This window comes from Phalaenopsis equestris, unplaced genomic scaffold (assembly GCF_001263595.1).
Source record: "Phalaenopsis equestris unplaced genomic scaffold, ASM126359v1 Scaffold000123, whole genome shotgun sequence".
NCBI lineage: Eukaryota > Viridiplantae > Streptophyta > Magnoliopsida > Asparagales > Orchidaceae > Phalaenopsis > Phalaenopsis equestris.
Genome location: NW_018164565.1, coordinates 1,839,269 through 1,857,192, shown reverse-complemented (window position 1 = coordinate 1,857,192; position 17,924 = coordinate 1,839,269). Strand labels below are relative to the sequence as shown.

At 34.6% G+C, this 17,924-nt stretch overlaps 1 protein-coding gene across 1 annotated transcript in view; it reads right to left on the bottom strand.

Moving 5' to 3' along the window:
• Positions 1–5,546: 5,546 nt before the first annotated feature.
• Positions 5,547–17,924, bottom strand: part of LOC110021134 (filament-like plant protein 4) — a 29,230-nt gene continuing 16,852 nt past the window's right edge. Inside the window, 1 exon segment of the mRNA XM_020719488.1 lies at positions 5,547–6,043. Coding sequence (XP_020575147.1) covers positions 5,627–6,043 — 417 coding nt within the window. The 3' untranslated portion in view covers positions 5,547–5,626.

Below are 17,924 nucleotides of genomic sequence, written 5' to 3'. Positions count from 1 at the left end.
CAACAGGGAATTTTGAAGGCTTTGCGGGTTACGAAACCTGATAATATGGAAGATGAAGATTGGGAAGAGTTACAACTTCGAGCGGCAGGTACCATACGTTTATGTCTCGCAGATGAGATTATGTATCAAGTTATGAATCTGAAATCTCCAGGAGAAGTATGGAAGAAATTGGAATCTCAATTTATGTCCAAATCTTTGACGAATAAATTGTATCTTAAGCAAAGGTTGTATGGGCTGAAGATGCAGGCAGACACTGATTTGGTTCAGCACTTGAATGTCTTCAATCAAATAATCACGGATCTGGCACGTCTAGATGTGAATATTGAGGATGAAGACCGAGCAATGATTTTTTTGTGTTCATTGCCTACTTCTTATGAACATCTGGTGACTACTCTTACATATGGGAAAGAAACAATTAAAATTGATGAGATTACTGCAGCATTGTTGGCTCACAACCAGCGGAAGCAGAATGCAGAGGAAAGCTCTCATGGTAATTGTTTATATGCTAAGGGTAATCAAGATCGTGAAAGTAAGGAGGAGAAGGAGAATTCTGGAAGGCAAAGTTCCAGGTCAAAGCCTAAAGGCAAGAAGATTCGCTGCTTTAAGTGCAAGGAACAGGGACATATGAAGAGAGATTGTCCAATGCTCAAGAAGAAGACTCGTGATGTATCTTCCAGGGCTGTGGATATGGTGCAGAGCGACATTACAGATTACAGTGATGGTGATGCGCTTTCAGTTACAACAACTCAGTTAAAGGATGGATGAATTCTTGATTCAAGATGTTCTTATCACATAACATTTAATAGGGAGTGGTTTACTTCATATAGTTTATCTGATTCTGGTTCAATCTATTTGGGTGATAATAGACGATGCAATATGCTGGTATTGGTAAAGTCAGAATTAAGATGTATGATGATACTGTTAGAACATTATGTGATGTCAGACATGTTCCAGAGTTGAAGAAGAATTTGATTTCCTTGGGCACTCTACACATAAATGGTTTCATTCCTAAGGCAGATGAGGATAGGGAAACCATCGGAATTGTGAAGGGTGCACTGACTGTGATGAAAGGGAATATCACTGTAGGTAACATCTATAAACTGATAGGGAGTACAGTTGCAGGTGGAGATTGCTCTGTTGAGTCATATGGTGAAAATGCAACAGGAACTTTGACCAAGCCAGGTTAGATGGTTTGGTTGCCCAACCCACTTTGGTATAAAGAAACTCCATGAGATATTTCTCCTAAGAGGCTGAATATTCACTAATGTGGAGATTTGTTTGGTAGCCACATATACCGGGTGATGCATATCTCCTAAAGTGTTGGATATTCGCCAAGGTGGAGAATTGTTAGATATGGCTCATATCTAGGGAGTTGGAGTTTCTTGGTGAAGAGGTGTGTCTCCTGGTGAAAAGGAGTGTCTCTTGAAAATAAAGGGGGTTGGGGGGAGCGAGGGCGTGATTGTAATTATCTGTGGGTTTTATCTATAAATAGATGTGTAACCCTATGGGTATGTAACTTCTCTGAGATAGTGAAACCACCGCTCGCTCCCGAGGACGTAGGCAATTCTTTACCGAACCTCGTTAAATCTCTGTGTTCGTCTGATTTTGTGTCGATTCCTGTTTTTATTCCGCTAATTTTCACAGCACTTGCATTATATACTTGAAAAAAGGTGTCGATTTCTTGAAAATAAATAGTATAACACTATAAAACACGAAACCTTCATCCAAAATAAACTTATATTCTTCAAAGCAAGTAAATTTAAAGAGGAAGAATCATTCAAGAAGAGATATAAGATTAACATTACTTTTGAGGCTCCATAGTTTGTTAATAAATTGAAGTAAGTTAAAGTAGAATGGCCTCTTGCTAGCACTATACCCAACCAAGGCCAAGTTTCATTGCTTAGAGCCTTCTCTGAGTTCATCATCAAAAAACAAAAAAAATTACTGATTAAAGATTAAAAGAGGGGTTGAAGTTAAGGGGGTTTGTTAAGTTAAGGCCTTTTTTTGTGTATAGTCTGTAGATGGTCGATGATAGAACTCAAGTTAGAGGTAGAGAAGGGTGAAAAAGCATATGGATCCATTATAGTAGAGAATGAGGCCTCTTGACCACACCAAAAAGGAGAAGAATAACTAATCAAGCTGGCTCGGGTTGAGTGAGGAAGGAGAAATGTGGGTTGTTGAGAAGGCTGAATAAAACCTTAATAGAGACGCTTTAAACGTAAACTCAATCTAAATTACATCTCTTATATACCACATGATGATATGAACATAACTTAAATATGGAATGTGAGTTTTGATTTAACAATTTGACTATTTTCATATTTAATGCATGATCTGTTTGGTAGTTTAATACTACTTGATTCTAATTTTTTTACAACAAAATAATTTTATTATCTTTGATGTTATTGGTGTAGAAAAGTCCAACTCCATAAACGTTGAAATAGGCTTCAAAATAATTTATCTAGATAATATATTTATTCCCTATTAATTTTTTAAAGAAAGTCATGATGTATTCCTTTAGATTATGCTATAACTTATACATCACAATTTAATATCAAATAGCTACAAACTTAATATAAAAAGTAACATAATATATTATTACATAATATGAATATTTTGGAACAACAATAGATTTAAGAGGAGAAATGTGGGGATAATATTCCAAAAATCTTCAATATACCTTTATATATAATAGATATATATTCCAAAAACCTCACTGTCGCACTGTCATAATATATTACAAAATAATAATAATAATAATAATAATAATAATAATAATAATAATAAAAGATCAAGCATTATATCTATTCATATCATTTTATTCTTTTCTGCTGGTTGCTTTTATTAATTGCTCTCCAGCTTTCATAAAAAAATAAACTAATTCATATAAAAAAATACAAAATTTAAAATAATAAAAAAAAAAAAAAAAAAAAAAAAAAAGTAAACTAGCTGCGGTAGAGTTGTGATTCTATAAAGAACAAGAAGGGCCCATTAAGAAACTTTTTTGGGGACAAAATTTAGGATTAGTTGATATGATGTAGATATTATGGGCCAGTTGACGGAATTTGAGGCTGATAGAAATTTGGGACCCGTGCCATTTTAAGTTTATGTGGTGCATTTCTTGATGTGGCCCATGTTAGGTTGGCATAACGCAAGTGGTGGTTTAGCATGTTTGCTTGCTTGTGTTAGAGGCATTTATTAAATCCATCCAATTTATTTATTTATTTTTTTTTTGCAAATGAAATTTTTTTTTTTTATTATTATTATTTTCATATATTTTTATTAATGATTTACTAGTCATTGGCTTAGTTATGAATTTTCTTTTGCCTAAGATAAGTTATAGATTTAAATTCGTTGAAATTACAAGAAAATCTTTTACTTAACATTAGTTATTTATTTTATTAATCAATAGGTATAAAATTTGTTTTTTTTGGTATAAATTTATTTTTTTTTCAAAAGATTAAATATATATATATATATATATATATATATATATATATATTCAATTTTTAGTGCAAAGAATGAGAAATGATAAAAAGAATCGACATTGATTATCTAATATAATGTTTGGGGAGCTAGGCCAAAAACTTCAAAATATCATTATGAAAAATTGTAAATAGAATCCTCATTCTTCATATGGGAGAAAAAGTAAAGCTAAGAATAAAAACTATATTCATAAGAAGAGTTCTAAATCAATGATCTCAAGCGATTAGCAATCATTATTAGTGGTCATTGTAGCCCAACAATTAGTTGTTATTATTTAAATATTATCGTTAAGCTGTTGTTCTCATATTATAATCTACATATTATTGTTGTCCAATTATTTCTATTAAATAGATGTTGTTATTTGACAGTCCCTATTATAATAACTGAAGGATAAACGAGCATTATAATCTTATCTTCAATAGTTGGTAATAAGACTAAAATTCTATAACTTCAATCAAGTGCAGAACTAAGTTATGCCCAAAATGGGCAATTGCTTTGAAATTTGAGATTTCTCTATCTATGAAGTAAAATTTAATAATTTTTTTAAAAATAATTTAAGTAATTTGATAATTTTTCCCCCATCAATATATTATATTTGTGTAGCACTTAAAAAACATACAAATTTGGTGATTTGTGTGCCCTAGAAAAATAAAGTTAGTTCTACTCTTGAAGTCTCTAATTATATAATGAACTATTCTAACTAGATTAGATCTAATGATTTTTTCTTCTTCTCGAATTTTTCACACAAAAAAAACTATCTCTTACCATTTCTATTTGTTTGTTTGTTGATTACTTTTGGGCTAAATCTTAAACTTTTTGCTTACGTTGAAAATTTGAAAGAAAAAAGTTAGTTTTTCATCATCTCATAAATCATACCATTCTTGTATATAACATGCACAACATGTTACAATAATAGACTTTAAGAACATGATAAATATAATATTTTTAGAATATTGAAAGTAAGAAAATGATGTTGAAAAAAAAAATAATATTGGTTTTAGGACATCTGTCACATCGATAATCACTAACCCAGTTAGCAAGCTGACCATTGTAAATAACTGATAAGCTAGGTGGAGTGACTATTATAATTTTTATATTTTTTTAGAAAAATCAGACCACAACCAGAAAGCTTCCACCGCGCCAAAAGAGGTGCGGTGTTAAAAAGTTATTTTCAGCGTTTTGAAACCACGTAAGTTGTCAAAACACAGTTCACCCAAACAGGTCTTGTGCGTTTTCAAAACATCACCACACCGAATAAGCTGCCCCAAACAGAAAAAACAAAACAAGGGAGTCTATTCAAGTGTCTTGAAAGCACAGCTAACACTACTTCAAAAGCATTTTCAAGCGTTTTTCATAAAATACCTCTGTTTAAACGAGATTCATGACAAATTCTTTAGAATATCAAATGACATAAACACATTTTATAAACAAACTGTTAATAAAATAACAAGGGAAAATGAATAACAATTACATGTTTACTTTAAATTAACAAATGAAAGTTTAAGATGTTTAATAAAAAAAATAAATTAAAAAAAAAGCATTGAATACATTCTATATGTCGAAATCCAAAACAAAACGCGGCAATACAACAAGGCCTCGGTCAAAAGCATTACCAAACAGCATTCACAGCAAAAAAACCAAAAGAATTTACAAAGCAAACTTACCATTATTCTTTCCGCGCAAAAAACGCTGAATTTCAACACAGACATTTATTCAACAATTTTGTTATTGCTTCAATCCCATAGGATCTGCACTTAAATCGAAGAGTAACTTCTCATAGTTTAGACTTGTCTTCCAGAAACTCAAGTTTAAGATACTTCACCCAGATACAAGACATTTGATGAATATATAAGGTATTTCTCTACATCTCTAAGATATTTCCATATACTTCTCTGTAAAATATCTTATATGAGGGTGAAATACCGTTATAATTGTCTGAAATATCTCATATCTATAAAAACCTGGATTTGCAGAAGACAAGTGTCAGATGCAAATTATGAAAAGTTGAGTAGGGGACAAATTTAAATGAGGATCATCTATTTGAGAAGAGAAGCAATAAGCAATTTTTTTTTTTTTTCCTTTCATTAGATACAAATGAGCCATGGGTAGTTTCCTTGGGCAGAAGTTGAACAATTATGATTTAATGCTCAATATTCTTCTCTCTGGAGAAGAATCTGCTAAATCCTCGGCCGTGTTTCTCGCCCGACGAAGATGATGATCTCTGACTCTTACTACTCTGTTGCTTCATGCTGATGGGTGACTTGGCAAAGGGGCTTGGTTCTGAGTCGGATTGGCTCATGTGGGAGTTGGAGTTGTATAAATTTAATGGAGATTCTCCGCCGGTCTGCAATGTCTGCTCGCCTTGATCTGAAATCCGCGGACCAGAGATGGCTTGATCTTTTTCATCGTTCATGGCATCACCAAGCCGAGGTCTGCGGTTTGGAGAAGAGTCTGTTGGTTCTGATGGATTTCGCATTGACTGCAGTTGTTTGCTGAGAAGAAAAATGGTGTCCTGACATTCAGCTAGCTTCTCTGCAGCTGCAGCTATATCTATTTCCTGACATATGAAGAAGTGATATATGGATGAGGAAAGTGACATTTTTAATATAATTTTGAATTTACATATATACTACCTAATTCCTATGTATTTACATATCAAACGCCTTAACTTAAGTTTTTACGGTTAAAGCACCCAAATATTTCATATCATATAAAAGAGACCACCTTTTTGACATTTAAAAAATGTATACATTTTTTTCATGCATAGGTCAGGTGGTATGTATGTAAAAATTGAAGTTTTAGTGTTAGATATATAAATACATTGGAATTAAGAGATATGTAAGCAAATCTTCCTATCGTTTAATATAGGTTTGGAGAATTAAGCAAAATAATTTTATTGATATCAAAAGGGGAATATATATTCAGGATACAAGAGTTACAAAATAGGAAAGACATAACACCCAAATCTCTACGATTAAATTAATTTCTAATAACTACCTAGAGACAAAGGAAAGCCATAAATTAAGAAATACATAAACAAAGATATCCATAAACTAGGAAATATCAGTAAATGAAAGAAATAAACACTAATAACTTCTAACACTCCTTCTCAAGTTGAAGCATAGATGTCAATCATGTTCAATTTAATTTTAAACACGTTAAACAACGGCTAAGAAAATTCTTTGTAAGAATTTCTGCTAATTGTCCAGTAGATGGGACAAACGAAACGTTAATGTCTCCGGAATCAAGTTTCTCCTTGATAAAGTTACAGTTAATCTCCACATGTTTGGTACGATCATGTTGAATTGGATTATGAGCAATGTTAATGGCGATTCTATTGCCACAAAACAGCTGCAGAGAAACCAAGATCGACATAAGTAACTCGCAGAGCATAATGCACAACCAAACGCTTTCACATACCCCAAGGGACATAAAATGAAACTCAGTTTCAACACTGCTACGGGTAACCAAAAGCTGTTTTTTACTTTTCTAAGTGACAAGGTTGCCCCCACATGAAGGAACAATAATACGAGGAAGATCGTTAATCATGGATGGAACCTGCACAATCAGCCTTCGTAAAAACTGCAAGAGAACAAGAAGTGTGACGAGAGAATAACAAACTTGAGCCCGGTATGACTTTTAAGTTGTGGAGGACTCGATGGACGACGGTGAGATGCTGCTCGTAAGGGTCATGCATGAACTGACTTATAATACAAATGACATGACAAATGTTCAGGAGCATATGGACGAGGTAAATGAGTTTACCCACTAAGCGTTGATAGTGTCTTGTTCACCGCAATGACATTGGGAACTTCCACAAATTTCTCATTAAGATCCATCGGAACACCAACCAGTTTGCAAAAAAATAGATTATTTTAAGTCAGTAAATCGAACGAAATGTTGATGCCCTTAAGAGAACCGAGCTACTTCCATGCCTAAAAAATACCAGAGAGATTCCAATTCTTTCATCTCAAAAGAAGAGGTCAAGATGTCTTTGAGAGATTCCAAGTTGGCAGATCCTTACCTAAGAGCACAATGTCGTCGACATAGATGATGAGAACGGAAATACGATCATTGGATGAATGGCAAAAAAATAATTTGTGATCAAATTGAACCTGAGAGAAACCATGACCCACTACAACTGACATGAATTTGTCGAATCAGACTCGTGGGGATTGTTTCCATCCATAAATAGACTTACGCAATCGACACACTTACCACGGGAATGAGTAGAGTCAAAGACCAGTGGGAGAAACATAAACACCTCCTCAGTGAGATCTTCCTTGAGGAAAGCCTTCTTGACGTCCAACTGAAATAAAGATCTATTCACACTCAACTCCATAAGTTTGTGAATATCGTTTGGCGACCAACCTCGCCTTGCTGTTGAAAACCCACCTACAACACACCCCTTTCTTTCTCTGGAAAAGAACAACCACGTGCCAAGTATGGTTTCGCCGAAGGGCATTCATCTCGTCCGTGACGGAAGACTTCCAGGATGGGTCAGCTAACATTGCCTCAATAGTGGATGGGAGACAACAATCCGTCAAGGATGTGGCATATGCTTTGTAGGTCGGAGATGGGCTATGGAACAAGATGTATTTCACCATGGGATAAAGAGTGCCTGATTGTATCTATTTGCGTCCCTCAATAGGGAAATTCACATCTTCACTCAGATCAGAAGTGATCCTCGTAAGTTGAGAGCGCATCGCTCCCGGAACGTCGGCCGAAGAAGACTCCAAAATCTGCGGCGAGGCAGTGGGCTCCATGGTAGGGGTATTGGGACGAGTTTCAATAGAGGGTTTTATGCGACAAGTATAGACACACAGAGAGGATGGTGCTGAAACAAGTCTGGTTGGTGGCGAATCTAGTGGAGCTGAGGGTTCCTCGGACACAGTGGTTGTAGGAGTATGTAAAGTGTCTAATGAAGTCAGAAAATGAAAAGTGTTAAGAAAATCAAGCTCTCCCTTACTTGAGGGTGCGTTAGGGAAAAATATTTTTAAAAAAAGAGACATCCACATTCACATAGATTTTATTTGTGATAGGATCAAGACACCCATAGTTTTTTTTGAGTGGCGAAATAACTGAGAAAGACATTTAATTGAGTAGAGATCAAGTTTACTAGGAGTCGGGTTAGTAATCCGAGAAGGTTGTACAGCCAAATATTTTGGGTTCTAATCTAAAGAAGAACCGATTGGAAGGAAAACACAACATCAAGATGGATAATGGGGTCCGAAAGCTGTCATTTTTGTGGGAACTCTATTAATGAAATAGGCGGGGGTAAGGATGGTGTCTTTCAAAAACCATTAAGGGACATTAGTTTGTAACATAATGAAACAAACAACTTCGAGAAGGTGTCTATTTTCTGCTCAACTGCCTCATCTTTTTTAGGGATATTCGTAAAGGAGCTATGATGAAGGATGTCCTTACTAACTAAGAATTTCCCCAATACAGAGTTAAAATACTCACGGTCATTGTCGGTCATAAGGTCTTGAATAGTAATTTTGAATTAGATCAAAATGAGGAGTGAAAATTTTAAAAAATAACTGCAGCTTCAAATTTGTCTTTTTAATATACAAACTCAAGTCATCTTAGTGTGGTCAATAATTAAAGTAAATAACTATTATTTATTGGTATAACTCAAAGTTTGAAAGGGTTTCTATAAGTCACTATGAATTGGTGAAAAGGGAAAGAAATGAGTGTATGGGTGTGTTGGATAAGATACCCATTGATGTTTATCTAATTGGCAAATTTCATATTCATACGAACATGAATTTTTATCAAAGAGTACAACTGTTTTAAAAAGTGAAAATTGGGACGACTCAAACGACAATGTAAAATCATAATTGAACATATAGTGAAAAGGGAAAAACTATAACTACAAGATTGAGTGTTGCGTCATCAATGCCATTTTCTAGGAAAAATAAGAGTCTGACTACACGCTGAGTTGTTCCAATCATTCTCCCAGAGCAACGATCCTGAATGATAACATTAGAAGAAATGAGCAATGCAATCAAGGTCATACATTAATTTACTGACCGGCAAGAAGTTACACTTAAACGAAGGAACGTGTAACATGGATCCCAGCGTCGGACCAACTGTTAGTTAATAGATCCCTTACCCACAATGGAAATTAATCTCTACTTCTTTAGCCCGCTCCACTAACAATGCATAGTCATCAATACCCAAAGGTACCAACTACCTGATTGAATCCTTTAATCCTGAAAAAAATCCGCAGCACTTCTCTACCGTTGTAGATATCAGTTGTGGGGCATACCTTGTAGTGCAGTGAACTCTACTTCATACTGCGTGATTGTTTTTCTCTCTGCACCAACTAGATGAACCAGTAATACATATATCTTCAAGCGGGTAGTGACACAAACCACTCCCTAGAAAGCTCCATGAACTTCTCCCAACTTATCATCATGTTGGGTATATCCCCTAATATACTGTGATATTGCTCACGCCACTACCTTTCGGCTTCTCCATCCAGCATAAATGTAGCTAAAAGTATTCTTCTTTTGTCGGGGCACACCATGTTAATCTAATATCTTCTCTAACCTCATTAGTTAGTTCTCTGCTTCAATCGGATCTTCAGTTCCCTTAAATAAAAGTGAACACAGATCTGGAAATATATTCAAATACTTATCCACAACAATAATCTCATCTCCACTAGACTACAGTTTAAACTCCTGAATCAGCGAAGCCATGGCCTCGAGTCAGAACATTCGTGTCAACAAAAACAACAAGAAGTGCTTCTTCATTTTCTACCACATTTAACTCTTCCTAAAACTCGAATGCTATCAATTTTCCTGAATTAGAATAATTATTTAATTATCGTTAATTTAAATTTTTAATTTTATTATTATTAATTACTTTGTAATTATCCTATTGGCTCTTTAATCAATATTACATTAATTATTCATAAACCTCGCTCTAACACAACTTTTATTACGACCCAGATTGTAGCTTGGAATTAACCAAGACGAGAATAAACGATCGAACAGTAGAATATTAAGTTTCTATAACTATTTTTTTATAATGAAAAAACCACTTAAAAATGAATTTAAAACAAAACAGTTAAATTTTTATCTCATTTCTCGACGTCATAGTCATTATAAATATTTTCTTATCTATCGATAATCATTTAATTTAACTATTAATTATTGTTGTGTTACATTATTTTAACTAAGATTATAAATACTTAAAACTTAAGTTCAATCATTACATTAATATTAATAATAAATATTATTAATTTATACAAAATTACTGCTGGAAATAAAACCTAACATTTCTTGTTGTCACAACCTTTCCTTGATCCAAAATTGAAACTTTTATAGCATGAAACCAATGCACTTAAATTTTGCATTTAATTATTAAACATATATAAGATTTTTAATTAAATAACTTAATTAAAGTATTTAAAACTCACCTTAGCTTCGGCCCACAGGATCTTCCTCCTCCCTTGCGAGAAAATATTCTCTCAGTACTACGCACCTTAAGCTACGTGCGTAACCAATCAAATGTCGTCAGGTGTAAACTCCGGCCCCACCCATTAAAAGGATATAAAATTAAAATAAATATTTTTTTAAAACGTTCTCCCGACCCGGCCCGAGAGAAAACCCGAAACCTTTTAGCCTTTTTCATTTTCCCCGAACTACATCATTTTCTACGCACTATAACGAGTTTAGGGCTTAGTCTTCCTCGGCGAAAACCCCCGGTGCAACGCATCCTCCGGCGAAACCCTCCGACGAAGTGCATCCTCCAGCGCAAGCGAGGTCACCATGGCGTCCAGTCGTTCGTTAAAATCACGATATGCACTTAAACCAGAGTAATGAAATACGAGTAACACATTTGTAACACAACAATAGCACAGCAATATCATATCAATAGCATAACACATTAGTAATATACCAGTAATACATAAAAAATGTAACAATAACACATCAATATCACAGAAGTAACACATCATGGATTTGAATCATTAGCACAGAAAAAAGACTACTCAATAACTGCATAAAACCAAATTCGTTGGACTCACAGATATCTTCATGACATAGTTTTGATGTGTTATTCTTGTATTATTTGTGTTTTATTCATCTATTTTTTTTCCTGTGGTTTAACTGTGTTACTGGTGTGTTATTCATGTGTTATTTCCGTGTTATTCATGTATTATTTATGTGATATGCTTCCGTTTAGGATGATTATTAATTAATGACATAGGTTTGATGTGTTATTCTTGTATTATTCGTGTATTATTCATGTATTATTCTACTGTGGTTTAACTGTGTTACTGGAGTGTTACTCATGCGTGATTTCCGTGTTATTCATGTATTATTGATGTGATATGCTTCTGTTTAGGGTGATTGCTAATTAATAACATAGGTTTGATGTGTTATTCTTGTATTATTCTTCAATTATTCGTGTATTATTCATGTATTATTTTCCTGTGTTTTAACTGTGTGTGTTTATTTTCCTGTGTTTTAACTGTGTTACTGGTGTGTTACTCATGCGTTATTTCCGTGTTATTCATGTATTATTGATTTGTTTAGGGTGATTAATTAATGTCATAGGTTTAATGTGTTATTCTTGTATTATTCGTGTATTATTCATGTATTACTTCACTCTGTTTTAACTGTGTTACTGGTGTGTTACTCATGTGTTATTGTCGTGTTATTCATGTATTATTAATTAAGTGTGTTTCATGTGCTACTCCTGTGTTACTGGTGCGTAAATAGTTATGCTTCTGTATTATTCATGCTCCTATTCATGCTCCTGTTAGTTATGCTTTTGTATTATCCATGTTCCTATGTAGGGTTATTATTGTGTTATGTCGGTGTTTTACTCGTGTATTATTCCTTTATTCTAATAATGATTCTAATAATGTGTCATTATTTCTTTAATTTGCAGGATCATGAGTGCAAAGACTTTCAACTGTAGATGTCGTCCATCTGCAGTGAGAGGTGCCTTGGATGCAATTTGAGATCTGTTTTCAAAGGAGACCATTAATAATTTAAAGGAAATTCGGGTGTTCAATTTCTTTGACATGTCCACATATCCTCAGGACAATGTCATGACTTTACACATTTTGAGAAGTTGGGATAATGAGAGGGGTGTCTTCAAAATTAGTGGAAAGGAGGTTAAGTTACATGCTGACCACGTGGCTCTGTTGATAGGGATGCTCAGAAAAGAGTCTGTTTCATGGAAAAAAGGACCCCTATCAAATGTGGATGCCAAAAAAATAAAAAATCAACTGACAAACTTTTTTGCAGGAGCCTCCACCCCACATTTTGAGCAGTTATACTTGAAATTCATATTAACTAATTTATTTTTTCCTTCAAGCAATTTTCATGTGTCTGCAGAGCTATCTTCTTTTGCTGCAAATGTACTAAGTTTTTTCGTCATTTAATTGGTCTGTTGTCATATGTGATATGATCATCGATCCAGTGAGCATCGCCTCCATGAAACTAAGGCAGAATAAGTCGGCACAATAAGTTGATTGACTATATTCAAGGATTTGTATTTCTTTTAACGGTAAGTATTTGTTATTTACATTGAAACATCACTCTTATGATTTTTTTTTATTGTATTAACTTTTGCATACATGTTGATGGCGTAAAACATCCTCAACTTTGGTTTTACGAGCACACCTCTCTTTCTCTTTAACCCCCCGCTGCCCCTGACGCTAGACCTCGCATTCTGAGGTGGTCAACCAATCATGGGTTGAGTGCTGAGAAGATACATGAAGTCTTTAAGAGGTTTGATCATGTAAATCATTTAATTTTGATTACAGCTTATTGACACATCTGTTTAATAGTTTTTGAAGAATGCTTCTAACGATTTTGACGAATACATTTTTATTGTAGGTTAATAACGGATATTTGGGGTTGGGGGACGATGAAGTACAACTGCTCGAAAATCCAGAGCAGGGACCACCGATTCCTGCAAGGCAACTTCCAAATCACGAACCTACTGCAGGACCATCTTCACCCAAATCGTATGCCAAGGGTACAATTGTTTCTAGTGATATAACCCTAGTATCTGAACATACGACGAATAGTGTTGATTTTGGGGTACTATATGAGATGTTAAAATCTCAGGAACAAATAAGCTTAAATATACAAGAAACTGTCACTGGTATGAGTACACAGATGAATATTGTGGTAGAAGTATTGTCCACCCTGACAAGTTTGGTGCATAGATTAGTTAAAACCAAGGCTAACAAGTTCATTGAGAAGACAATATCCGATACGAGTAAAAAGACCAGCAGCAATGGTCAACAGCAAAAGAGGAAAGTGGACCCCCCCGTATCTCAATATCAGTTTAAGAGAAGAAGTAAAAAAATTGATAATGTGAATATTGTTGCTCCTGTAAATTTAGATGTATCTGAAGAAACAATAAAAAATATAGATATTCCTGTACAGGCCGAAGACGTCGAAGAACCAATAAGAGAAGCACAAGATGCAGAGTTGGGTGATGAGACAATCCATGAAAACCCTGAAGAAGTAGAACGAGCAATAAAGGGTATTATTGAGTCTCTGGCCCAATCGGTAAGTACGTCATTCTAATTTGTACTTAATGATTTACATTCCTACTTTATTTATTCTAACAATATTTTTTTTAGACGCGTCTTCTGACTTCTGGTGTAAATACTGATTCAAAAAAGGATGATTCAAAAAAGGGTGATTCCCAAAAGGTCCAAGTTTCAGATGAAGAAATCTTAGATGCACCCGGATATCAGCAACTTTCTAGTCAAAGCCTCAGTTCTAATGCAGACAAATATGTTATAGTTGTAAGAAAATAAATATAGTTAAGTGCTTTGAAGCATATCTTATATACTCTTATTTTGTGTTATCCATGGATTGTTTTATTTTATAGTTACGTCTTCAGGCTTCAACTATTGAGTATCCTGGTAGGGCATTGATTCCAATTGAAATGCAAGAAGAAATAGACCAGTGTCTATCCAGATACACCGGAAGGTAAGTAAATGTCCAGCACTCCTTTAATGTTACGCTCTTTTGTTGTATTTAATTAAAAGGAACTCTCTTTCTTGTCAATGCAGCGGCATTATCATTAACATAGACCATATTTTGATTCACCGATCGACACTGGAAGACATATTATTAAATAAGTGGCTTGCAGACAAACATGTTGATAGATTTGTTGTCATGCTGCGCAAAAGAACTTTAAGGAGACCAGAGTTGTACAGACCTTACCTGTATGTTTCACCGATGTATGGGTATGTTAAACAACCTACATTTATTTGTACAAGTTTAAATCATATATTCCATGCACATTTAACCTAATATATTTATGTAGATGCATAAGACATATGGTAGCAAACCCTACGTGAAATATATCACCAACGAGGCCGTAAAAGAAGTAAAAGTCATTTTCTTTCCAATCATTCATAATCAACATTGGATCTTGTTGGTTCTAGATCCCAAGTTGAGAAAATGACGAATATACGACTCACTACCCAACCAGATACATAAGACTGGCACTACGGAAGTTGTAAGTATATTGAACTCAATTAAAAGTAACACAATTGCATTCGAAAGGTAACACAATAACGCTTCAACCATGTAGGTGAATATGTTTGCTAGAGATGCCGCTGATTTATTTACAGCCAAAATCAATAAATGATCTCTATCGATTACAAAGCATGTACCAATACAAAGGAATAGTTTTGATTGCGGCATGTTCGTTTGCAAGTACATGGAAACTTTAGTGCAGGCTGAAAAAGTCGACTGGACTGCACATATGAACTGGCAGGATCATATGGAGCGATTTAGAGCAGAATTTGTTTATGACATGTGCTTATTTTCGAGGACTTCTGCGTAAATTTGTACATTTTTACTTTGCATATTTTGTGTAGGTTATTGTATATGTAATAGCTTCATTGTTACTGTATAATGAATATTTGTATAGTTTACTGTTTATATCTTGGCAAAATGTTTACAGATTACTGTTAGTATTTTTTGTGTAACACTTGAATAACATGCTGATCAACTGCCTTAGTAACACGTCATTTACATGTCGTTTACACGCTGAATAACACGGGAGTAATACCTAGATAACACGAGAGTAACACATATGCTACACCCTGAGTAACACGGGAGTAACACGTAGATAAGGCGAGAGTAACGCATATGCTATATCCTGAGTACACGAGTAACATCTAAATAATACGGGAGTAACACGTAGATAACACGAGAGTAACACGAGAGTAACATGAGAGTGACGCATATGCTACACCCTGAGTAACACGGTGTAGTAACATGTAGATAACGCGAGAGTAGCATGAGAGTAGCACACATGCTACACCCTTAGTAACACGGTGTAGTAACATGTGAATAACACGGGGGTAATACGTAGATAACAACCTGAGTCAATAAATATACTAATATTACCTATCCTATTTAATTTATCATATAAAATTTATCTGAAAAAAGTTTAAAATTTTATCGCCAAAAATTTGATCGCATGAATAACACGAGGAAATTCGGAATAACACCGATTAATCGGCAGTAACACGGTGTAGTAACACGGCAGAATACGCGTGGTAACACAGAATAACGTCGATTAATCGGCCAGTAACACGGAGAATATTCGCTGCGAAACAGCGCGTTAAGAGGGCAGTAATGTCGTGTTTTCCTCGTGTTATTCTAGTGTTATTGACGTGTTATTCTTGTGTTATTGACGTGTTTCTCTTATGTTATTCCTCATGTTATTCCAATGTTATTCCCATGTTATTCTCGTATTATCCTAGTGTTATTCCCGTGTTACTCACGTGTTATTCTCATGTTATTCTCTGTGTTATTCCCGTATTATTGAGGTGTTATTCTCATGTTATTCTCGTGTTATTATCGTCTTATTCTTCGTGTTATTCTCGTCTTATTCTTCGTGTTATTCCCGTTTTTTCTCATGTTATTCAGTTTGTTGCTGATCGTGTTATTCAACGTGTTACCCGCGTGTTATCTGCGTGTTACTCAGGTTGTTATTGACGTGTTGCTCAGGGTGTTACAGTTGATATCTACGTTTGCACAAGATTAAGCCAGAAATATTTGAGCAAAAACATGTTATAAACCACCAATTACTTTCGTCAAAAGTTTTACAGATGATACAGTATTACAACTTCTACAATATCAATCAATCTAAATTCTCACTTATAAAATTCATCAAAAGTCCAGTGTACGTTTCACTTAGTTGTGGTGCGTAGTATTCCTGCAACAGTGGAGTAATACGAAGATCAATTTGAGTAAATCATTTTATATAAAAGGTAGAGATATGATACTGAATTTTATCAACATACCTGTGTAAGGCAATCTGTCAAACTTTGCTCGAATGCGTCCATAGCTCGACAACTACTTGTTGCTTCTTGTTCCGTCCCTGGATGCAATGGGTCAAATTAGAAGTATGCATTATATATAGAATGGAATGAGAAAATACTAAATTTAAAAAATTATACTTTTGGCTTTCTTATTTTTTTCCCAATATCCTTTCAGCCTAGATGTAGATACTCCTTTCGGCTTTTTTTTAGCAGAGTCGTTCACATTGCATTCTATATTTGTGATTTTCTTCTTTTTTTTGTTTTTTGTAATTCGATCGTTCTCCCTGCTATAGCATCCTCAATATCTCTTGATAACTTTTTAAACGTCTCCCACAAACACTCCTCAGCTAACTCATTTCTTTGTGCTTTATTAATGAGTTGATATGCAAATTTCTGAGAGCATGAACTGAATATAAGGTAACTTGAAGAAACATGATTACAATCTGAGTTTTTTAGCTCTTTGCACCCAAATCTGTTATACATGTCCCTTTTAGCATTGATGAATCATCACAATAAGAAATATTTATCCGGAATCACCTTTATTTTTGCGAGACTTAGGACGAACAGTGCATGGGAGCACAACAGCCTCATCATCTCAAACTTTTTGCAACTACATGTAACCTCACAAGTAACCTTGTCAATTAACACATTCCAGGGTTGTCTTGTCCCCTCATCATCTAATGTTGATACGTAATATTTAGCCTCATTCACCATTGATACTTCAGATGTTAGCCAACATAAGTCATTCAATAGCTCTTATTCAAACATTGAGTAAAGCTTCCTTGTATAGAATGAGGCAGCTTGCCTCAGCATGGGATTAATTTTAACCATGGGTGTTCTAAGGGACTGACTGCATTTGAAATTTTCATCTTTCTCACTCCGGCGCCACGATTTCATTATGTTTTCAAGACCGATAAAACAATCCGTGAGAGAGCTAGTTGACTTTGAAACATCATGACAAACATCATTGGTCGACTCACTTCTCTGTGTTGATAAGATTCTCATACCGAATATATCCTTATTAAATGTTGTTGAGCATTTATGTCTTATACGATATATTTCATCTAACCAAATATTATTTTGTAGTTCTCCCAACTCAAACAGTCAT